This window comes from Morone saxatilis, unplaced genomic scaffold (assembly GCF_004916995.1).
Source record: "Morone saxatilis isolate NCDOM2014 unplaced genomic scaffold, NCSU_SB_2.0 Contig18, whole genome shotgun sequence".
Lineage (NCBI taxonomy): Eukaryota > Metazoa > Chordata > Actinopteri > Moronidae > Morone > Morone saxatilis.
The window spans coordinates 21,040,169-21,050,517 of NW_023339740.1; the positions used below are offsets into that span (position 1 = coordinate 21,040,169).

The 10,349-nt window shown below is 40.0% G+C and overlaps 1 protein-coding gene across 1 annotated transcript in view; it reads left to right on the forward strand.

Annotated features, from left to right (window-relative positions):
• The first annotated feature begins 3,865 nt into the window (after window positions 1–3,865).
• LOC118327750 (acid-sensing ion channel 1B-like) overlaps window positions 3,866–10,349 on the forward strand; it is a 43,674-nt gene continuing 37,190 nt past the window's right edge. Inside the window, exon 1 of the mRNA XM_035661182.1 lies at window positions 3,866–4,537. Coding sequence (XP_035517075.1) covers window positions 3,866–4,537 — 672 coding nt within the window. The remainder of the gene's footprint in view (window positions 4,538–10,349) is intronic.

The following is a 10,349-nucleotide window of genomic DNA, read 5'->3' on the forward strand; positions in this document are numbered from 1 at the left end:
CACTTAAAAAATAGGTCATTTTTCTCTCCATTTTATTTCCTCCCAGCAGGGGAGCTTCTGGGTATAACACTCGGTGTATCAGATAGCAATGGCCCCTGTTGAAAGGTGAGGACAGAATATTGTGTTTTGGAGAACGCCGTCATTGCCTTTGGCCTCTGCCTCATTCTACCACGGCATCTTCTGGGAATGGGCCGAGCTCGGTGCTTGTTTACTTGCTCTTTGTTTTTCCTGTGCAGGCTGAATCCTCTGAATCCCGCAATAACCTAAGAATATGAATGCTAGACTATTGATTGAACACTGCCTCTGAGCAAGTAATATCATTGTGTGTCAGCTAGGTCTTTTTTCTGATATCTTTATTTTGTCATCTTGTCTCTCTCTCTCTCTCTCTCTTCGCGCCTCACTTCAAATTCTGACTCAAATCAGGTTTATGAAGTATGCATAAATTATGCCTCAATTGTCCTGTGTGTGTGTGTGTGTGTGTGTGTAGGAAAGAGAAAGCAGTACAGAGACTGTCATGTGTCCATGTTTTTGCTGTTTCTGGGTGTTTGTGTTTGTGTGTATATGTGTGACTATATGCGTGTTCTGAGTAATGGGCTTTGTGCATCCTCTCTCGCTGACGGCCAGGATGTATCCATGGCAACGCCAGGTCGATCCTAGCTGTGAGCTGGTGAGAGGGACTTGAAAGGGAGCGTTAAACCTCTCCTCTCATCTGCCCTGTGCTCTTCTCACTCTGACCATGGAGAAATGCGTGGCCTTGTTGAAATCCCAGCCCCGGGGCTGTATACTGTAGCTGTGACCGTGGACACACATCACAACACTGCCACCTTTTGACCTAATGCAAAAATGTACCCCCTAAAATATTTTCATATTGGGTTTTTTTATTTCCTGCAAGTTCAGGGTTCATCTGTGGAGACAAACACACAATTTTCCCTGAAAAGCACCAATACAAAGGAATTTCAGGATGATGGTTTACCTTTTTAGGGAGTTTTTAGGGAGCTGCTAGGAGAGAGATGACAGAAAATGAGGGGAGAAGGAAAAAATGAACAACATGCAACAAAGGTCCACAACTGTACTTGAATCGGAAACTGGTTAATAGTCAGTGCCTTAAGCGCCTCAACCACCAGGGCAACCCCTTTAAAGATGATTTTACCAAGAAGTAAGGAGTGCTAGAGCTGTTTAATTCATTCAGGGTAATTTCATGGGTGTGAATTCACATTTCTTGTTCAAAAGGTGTTATGAAGAAATGTTCTTTTTAGGTTTAAGACAATTTGCTGTTAATTTAAAAGCCCAAAGCAATTTTTTTTTGAATCACCAAAATCAATAGCTGTTTCACTGCCTCTAATTTGTAGCTTTTTCACCCTTTTTTTCTGCAGCACAAAAGCTGCTTTTTAAAGTTTTATTTTGTTCCTTACCTGTGCCAATTCCTTTATTAAAGACAAAACATCATCAAAAATATGCACACAGAAGAAAGTAGTGTGACATACAAAAGGCTGATAGAAATTACTTTTTTCTTTTTTTTTACAGTTCAATCTCGAAATGTTGCCTTTCAAGTCATTTGATGCTTTGTCATGGCAGTTTCAGCCCCTAGGAGAGACTACAGGATTAGATGTGCTGCTGCTGCCCCCTAGTGGATATCAGTATGCATGATGAGGCAGAGTGATCATGATTTTGAAAGCGATGAGTAATGACGGGGAACGGGTGAGGATGAAAAGACATAAAAGGAGAGATAAATGGGGAAGAATGGAGCAAAACAATCATGTTTGGTTTTGGATTAATCTCTTGAAAAAGAACAAAGATGCCAAAACAAACACAGATTTATTGCAACCCGGTGTGCATCAATAAATTTGCACTGACATTGTAATTAAGATATTTTGGCACAAAGTACATGAACCTAATCATCTGATTTTATTCAAAGGGTCACTGCACTGCTTTGGACTGTTTAATTTCCTCCCCAGCAGTTTCACAACTGGCCATCTTGTGCCAAATCTAAGATGTGCGTATGTGAATATTCATGCAGTAGTACCTCTCAGAAAGCCTAGGGATTGCAGCTGAGGGAGCTCTGTGACCTTCTTGTTAGGTCAGGCCGGATGCCGGAGGCTATCTAGTGATCACTAATAAATATTCAAGAACCAGAGGCTATCAGGCGCTGCTGTTAAGCAGGCTCCAAGATAGAGCCGGATCAAGGCCAAGCCACAACTCTTTTGTTTGCTCTGTTATCGTCAGCAGTTTTTTTTTCTGTGATGGATAATCTTCACAGCTGCAGCTAAACACATATTGACTGATTGAAGTCTGGTGCCTTCTCACCCTCTCACTTGATATTAGAGTTTCCCTGAAATGAAAACACACCGGCAGGTTTTTTTTATGGTTTAAAAGCTCAACACAATGGATCGGTTTGGGTAATGTGTTTTCTATTGGTTTTACAGGTTTAATGTGGCTGCTCCTTATAGGTATCCTGTGGTATCATTAGCTGTAGGTTTTATTGTAAAGAGTGCTGTCACCCCTTTAAATGCATCTAACGTTTCATTTTGTGGCACAATCATGTTTCTGAAAATAATCTCAGCAGTCTAATGGAGGTGGATCAATACAGATGGATCGGTCTCTTACATTTCCTTTTCATATCACAACCAACACCACCTCTGGGAATCTGGATTTATCTCCATATTCAATAATGAGAGTATCCATTTAAGATGTTTTTTTTCTTCTCGCCACTACTTGTACATATTTGGTTTCAGTTAATCTGCTTGCAGCTATGTGGAGAGTTTTGTAATTTGAAGGAGAACTGTTTGTAAATTGAGCCATTTAGATTGAATTAACAATGAGCAAATGGAAGTCTTGATTAAATTCCTTGACTATTCTCCTTGGTGTTTGCTCTGTTATGGCTTATTTCTTGATTAGGCCTTACACATGAACTTAATATATCCTCTCTGTGAATCTACTAAAAGTACACATCTTATTTGGTGTCGTTTTCCATACTTTAAAACTCATTGTGAGAGCAGATCTTGTAATAAAAGCATTGCATGTAAGGTTGGCATATTCCAGTGTGTGTATCTCTTCCAATTGCTCATCTGTAGTCATTTCAATAACACCTAAGTATTATTTGCATTTGATTACACAACTGTGCTGAGATCATTGTCTTTTCTGGGGGAGGAGTGAGGTCACACTAAATCGTAAAATCAGCAGAAATAAATAGCCTGTTTAGTGCTTTTGCCACTGTACACTGGCTATCGTTCTCATACATTTCCTCTCTTCCACTGCGTCAAGCCTCGTATTCTTTTTTTTTTTTTCCTGTAAACGGTGAAACTCTGCCCCGGCACTGTGACCTGTAGCTGGGCCCTGCGGGAGTATTCTGTGTCCTATACTCCTTATGGCCTCACCTTCTTTCCCCTCCTCCTCCGCCTCCTCCTTCTCCTTTTCTTCTTCTCCTGCTTCTTCTACTCTTTGGAAATTGCTCTAAGGGATGGATCTGCCCCTGAGACACAAGGACAAACCCAGGCAAGGCATCTCAGTTCAACTCAGAATAGATGAATGGCGGAGAGGGGAGTGTGTGGTTTGCTTTTTAGTTTGTGCTCTTTACTTCAGGTTATGTTTTGACCTTGTTTTGGACAGTGTGTGTTTTGATTGGATCAGTATTTGATTGAAACCTAACTTTTAGGGCCAACAAACGTTGCAGAATTAATACTCTCTAGATGTCTTTTATTGTCTTATTGATGGTTTTGCGTCAGTATAGCCAGACTTGATCAAGCTCAGCACCACTATTCTTCTTGAAAGATTTCCTTGCTTCAGGATTTCAGACTCTTTGACTGTTTCAGGACTGGCCCTTTGGCTTCTTATCTGTAAGCATTGTTAAACTATCCCTCCTGCCACCATGCCGGTCCGGATCATGTGCACCATCTCCTTTTCTGCGGACGACGAGCCCGGCAGAGGATACGGTAACGACAGTTTTGATGACCACTACAAGCGGGTGAAGAAGAGTTATGGTGACAGGGACTCGCAGGAATACCTGGATAGGTGTAGTCAAGTGGATGATTACAATGAAGAGGAGGACGAAGTCGGTGAGGTGGACGACCTGGCCGCTTTCTTCGGTGGTTGCTCGCTCCATGGAGCCAACCACGTGTTTGTAGAGGACAAGAAGTTTGGTATTCGCCAGGGTTTGTGGGCAGTGGTCTTCACCATGGCCCTGTCTGCTTTCTTGTTCCAGGTAGCTGACAGGATCATATACTATCTCCAATATGATCGAATCACATTGCTTGATGAAAATGTGGCCAACAACATGACGTTTCCGGCTGTCACCATATGTAACTACAACTTTGTTAGGAAGTCTCAGATGAGCTACAGCGACCTGATTTTCATGGGCCCTCTGCTGGGCTTCGAAGAAGGCATGGCACCGGGGTTTCCGCTCGCCCCAGAGCCGGACCGCCAGCCGGGCTCTCGTTTCACTCTGGATGAGTTCTACAACCGCACTCGACACCGCATGGAGGAAATGTTGCTGGAGTGTAACTTCAGAGGTTTAGACTGTGGCGCAGAGAACTTCAGAGAGGTAAGTTAGACATCACAAGAAATATGTTTCGAAATAGTTTCAAATGTTTGATCTTTCTGGGAACCAGCAGACTCTAAATTGGAAATCACAAGTGCAAGTTGACACTGAGTATATTGAGGTATTTTATATGTGTCTGGTAGACTTGATAGTTGTGATTGATAAGTAACATCAATATGGTTATCTGAAATTGAAAAACAGATATAGAGAGGAGGCTTTTATATTTTATCAAGGAGTATCTTCTGGTTCATTGTGATGAAATGAAGACATCCAATAAAACCTAATACTAAAAACTAAATTGCAATGCCATTATAGAAGTCCTCCTCACGGATGAGGACTTTGTAGAAAATCACTGATACGGAAGAAAGAGTTTATTTATTGCAGTGAGGTAATTCAGTTACTTGCAGTCCCAAGTCATTGCTGTAAATAAAAATGTTTTTCTAAGTCAGCGTGTCTGCTTTAATGAAACTCCATTGTAAATTTAAAAAAGAGCAGACATAATAAAATCAGGTTCCATTACTTAAAGTGGCACACTTGGCATACAGTTGTTGTTATTGAATTAAACGAACACTGAAGGAATCTTTGTGTTCCCCAGAAGAAACATAAGAAGAGCCTCTTTCTAGACACACATTCCCTGAATTTCTGGTATTTTTGGTTCCGTGTCTGCTGCCCCGTCTTCCCTTGAGTGCGCACATCAGACAGCACATGAGTGGAATACTGAATTATCAAGAAGTGTTTACAATATCCAGCTATTGGTCTATTGATTTGCTTGACCTTTGCACAGTTATGGATAGTTACGTGCAGACTGCTAATGGATGTGCTACAGTTACATGAGCTGCAATTACATCAGTGTGTAAATGCATGTACTTGACACGCGATTCCCATTTAGATTAACTAGATGACATGATGTTTTCATTAATATACAACTTATTTTTATCATTAATTATTGCAGTGTAATATCAATATTAGTAATATAGCAGTAGTGGAAGTTGTCTGTACCAATGACAGTAGTTTAGTAGTCTAGTGGCTAATAATTAGTCAATCAAAAGAAAGTAATGTAACTTTTTTGATTTTGAACTTTTTTAATTTATCAATGAATTAATTGATTAATTAATTAAAATACCAAACAATTACTGGTTGTGGCTCCTTAAATATCATTATATTTGCTTAATATCATGAGACTGATACAGAAGCATAAATGTAATTTTATATTCTAAACTTATTTACATGTCACAAGGTTAAATAAAAAGCATAGGAAGACAGAGTGACATGACTTTAAACATTAAACGCCTGTCTTAACAGGTGATTTTTCATTAGGGATTTCACAGCGTCAACACTAAAAGCAACTCTGACATTATGGGGTTGGGAGCTTCTGAAGCAGAGGGCTGCATCCTGTCAAACACATGAGTCGGAGTTTGGGGAAAGTGAAATGAAGGTCTTGGATGAGGAAAATGTGGAGGTGAGAGTGGTTAAATGTAAAGAAGAGCATGTTTTCTTGCACCAGGGCAGATCCCCAGGTGGAAAGGCAAATAGTTAAAATCTTAGTGAGGGTTATTTAGTAAGTACAGTGTGTGCAAGCAGGATGAAAATAATGATCCTGTGCTGAAATAGAATCTGTAATGCCAGTACAGAAGAATATGATATAGAGAAGAACAGGAAGAACATGTTGAAGATTAAAACTATTGTCTCCATCATAGGAATAGAGAGGTGTTTTTGACTTGAAGGAATTATCTTATTAACACAATTTACACATTTACTGTCACTGCCATACACTTTGCACTCTTTGCACAAAAATGGTACAAAAAGACATCAGGACTCAATATTAACCACAAAAAATAGAGAGCAAAATGTTGCTTTGGCTGCAGGCTGTAAATCTTACTCTACATATTTTGTGGTCAAGTTTCAGTTTCTTACTCAAGCAAAAATCGAAAGGTCGGGCAATAAGTATCACAAATGAGAAAGTGGGGTATATAACCGATGTCCTTGAGGTGAAATAGGGCCAGCTGTCATCTTCCGTTGATATGCGCTTTAAAAGACAAAGTACTGTGACTGCAGTGCAGTCTGGCATTTTATTATCATGTAAGCGAGGCAGTGACCAGGCTTTATTCAATGAAAGACATTACTGCCATGAACTCATTCTTGCTTTCATAATGTCTTACTTTGAATTAAATGGGCTGCTCCTTAGATCACATTATCATCTTGCACACCTTGGTGAAGCTGTGACAGACTCTTGCATTTAAATCAGTAGCAAGCATGTCGTTATAAATCCAATTATCTTCAAGTAGTCCATCATAGATAATTACAGAATAGATTACAGAGTTAGAATATGTTGTGAAACATTGTCTTTCCTCGTTTCTTACACAGCACTCATACCATACTGTTTCAGTTATGCCTTAGGCAGCTTTTTTGATAGTAAGATACAAGTAGCATATAGTATTTGCTATATATATGTTCAATATCTGTTAATACCTCTGAATCAGCTTTAATGCTGTATGTGTATACATAGAAGGGACTCAATGCTCTTGATGTACATACACACAGTTCCAAAAAACGTACGTGGTTTTGTAAAAAGAGGAGAAAAACATTGTGAGTGAAATGATCTGAGCATGCATGCCTGCACGTTTCAGGTGTAATTGTTGCTGCAGCAAGGTTAAAGACCTGACTAACACAACTGACAAGTAATCATTTCTTTGTCAGGTCTAATAGTACTAATTAGCCGTTGTCAATTTAACTTGAACCCTTCTGTGTAACAGCCTCCCACTGATATAATCATTGATTGTTCCTCCAGCTCATGCACCTCCATGCAGCAATTATAAACCAGTGCTTTCTCATTGGTTTGTTGCTTTGTTTCTAAGGCAAAAATAGAACATGTTCTGTGTTGCCTTGAGAAAGTTCAGGAACAAGTTTTGATAACCAGCTATTTAAGGATAACATCCCCTGTAAGACACTTAACCACTACTTAGAAACAGCTATTCAGGATGTATTTCTGAGTTTATGTTTTGTTTGGTGATGTCAACTGTATTGTTATGTTTGAAAATAACAGGGTCGACATAGATTATGCAATAGCATGCATTTTAAATGTCATTACCATAGTATATATCATGTTTGGTGTTACACTTGAGAATCCATCTAATCGTTGTGTGTTTTCTGCCTGGAGTAGGCAGATGCAATACAACTACAGAGTTTGATAAAGACACAGTTTTATTTTGAGTGATAGAAGTGCCTATACAGTAGATACACCTCAGGGTTTAGCATACTTGTACCCCCAAAATATCCATTACATTACATTATGTCCATTAAAAAGCAATAAGAGTAAACCTACTCCCTCTGAGTTGTCAGAGTGCATACCGATCACAGATTGTAGAAGACACAGATGAGGTGTGCTGGAGAAAATGGAATTGACAGTAAAGAGAAAACAATTGAGACTTTGGCAATACATAAGCAAAAAGAGAGTCATAGCATTATAAAGCTAACAGGTTAGCCATTCCCTTGTGGCATACAGGAAAGACTTGGTTATGTTGTATATACAGAGCAGACTAACTCACTTAACAGCATACACTATGTATTTCTGTTACACTTTTCTTCTGAACAGAAAATCAATACTGGGTATTTATTTTGCGTAATGTGGTAATTGGCAGCGCCACTACTGTTCCCAATGTGGAGAACACTGAACTCCTGCTAGCGTTGTTTATTATACCTGCTAAAGAGCCACTAATGGCCCACAGACTCCATTGTTGGTGTATTGAAGAGTGGCGGGAAAGGGAGGCGAACTGATTGATTGCTTTCTGTCTCTCTAGCTCTCTGGGGCTTTCTGTCCATTCCTGCTCTCTCTCTGTCTCTCCGACCTCTCTCTCTGTGTTTGTGCATGTGAAAGTATGTTTCAGTGTGTCTGTCTGTGTATGTGTGCACACTGTGATGAAGCCCTGGTTTTAGGGCTGGGTCAATAGTGAAGCCTGGCTAACGCCCGGCAGATAGACGGTTCAGGTTGCAGCAGTTCTGTCCCACAGCAGAATGTGAGCCCCCCTTGGAGCAGTGATCCAAATCCCTGCTTCCTGCTCCGTCCTCAGCCCATTAGCTTGAGCTTGCCTTTCTCCCAAGCTCAGCATTGTCAACAGAATCAGCCAGTGGCTCTGGTTACGCCCTTCTCATGTCTCCTCAAGAGCATCAGTCTGTATACCACGCACTCAGGCTCTAACAGACAGACAGATCAGGCAGACCGACTGCGAGGGAATGTTTTCAGAGAAAGGAAAAAATGAAATGCCAGAGCTGGCCTCACCATCTGGCTCAGAGCTGTAAATACTTGTTATGGTTCAGCACTTCCTTTAAGCAGCCATCGGGAAAAGATTGTATCAGTGAAAGTGTAATGCAATTATCTTCAAGCATATGCCATGATAAATTAGATGTTAGTAAATGATCTTAAAAAAGGGAGTGCAGTAGATCGTAATGTGTGTTATACCAACAAAGAACACAGTCAAACTGAATTTAGCACTGCCAACACCGAGTGTGTGCTGAACTCAATTTGTTCTTGTCACTTGTTGAGCAACAGTTACTCTACACCTTGTGCAATTAGGCTAATTAAACTGTCACTTCTTCAAATGGAAATTGATTTTTGTGCCCCTGTTTATAATATGTAGCCATTTTGTGATTTATTTATTTTTCCATTGTGCAAACCAAATGCATTCTTTTGAGCTTGATCTATGTTTGACTCTTGCTGTTTCATTAGTCGGTTTGAAGTTCAGATCCATCCAGTGATATTAGCACAACACAGAAGCATTGTTGGAATACATGCATCTGTGCCGAGCAGCAAACACTGCCTAATGTATTGCTTTAGTTGTTTCTATTCTCCTGCTATGCCTGACCCCGTGTGAGCAAATTGAACCACAAAATAATGGATTTCAAATTTCAGGTTATGCAAATTAGTTTGATTAAGCACAAGTATAGGCTCGGTCAGAAAGTGGCCATTACTGTCTCTGAGTTTGAAAAAGCTTGCACCGCTGAAATGCCTCCTCCCCTCTGGGAAGTGACAGCACAGGACCATTAAATATTTATGGTCACACTGAAATTCAGATAGCTGTCTGTGACTTTCTCTCATCTTCTCGGCCATTATTAGCTGTTTTCAGATCAGAAGTTCAGAGGTTCACTCTTTTTTGCATAGCTTTAGCTTACCACATTTGCATTTTATCACAATTGCAGAGTGCCGGATTTAAAAAACATTACATTACATTAAATAACATCAAATCTAATGCATAACAGAAGAGGCTTCTCTTCTCTTAATCTCCATTTAAAACAGTGTGATGCTCTAAGTAGTGAAATTGGTACCTCTGATACTCATCTACATGTCATCAAGGCTTACCAGCAATTCAATTTGCTTGCCAGCATGTATAATTCCACTTTTGCACTAATATCAAACAATGATCAGAAGGGGGCAGTGTTTTACAATTATCTCAGAACCTAAACTGGCTTTCATGGAGTTCTTGGCACTGAGTTGCTGCATGCTGTTCTTTTTTTCTTTTTGTTTACAAGAAATCACTCAGAAATATACTTAATCCCATCTCTAAGGAGCCGTTTGATTCCCACTGCAGTACAACATCAGAGCTGCAATGACCACTATCCAGTCAAAGCTTCATGTACAAGCAGAGCTGCTGCCAGTGGAAACACAATGGTTGCATTTTTTGAAAGAACTGTTTTCCTGAGGGATTAAACTCTATTTGTGTGTTATGCGGATTAAAATATAAATATTACAAATCAAACATGAGGCTGAGGTTTGTTCAGTGTGGACGGCCTTGGCAGAAGCCCACCTCTCTCTCTCTCTCTC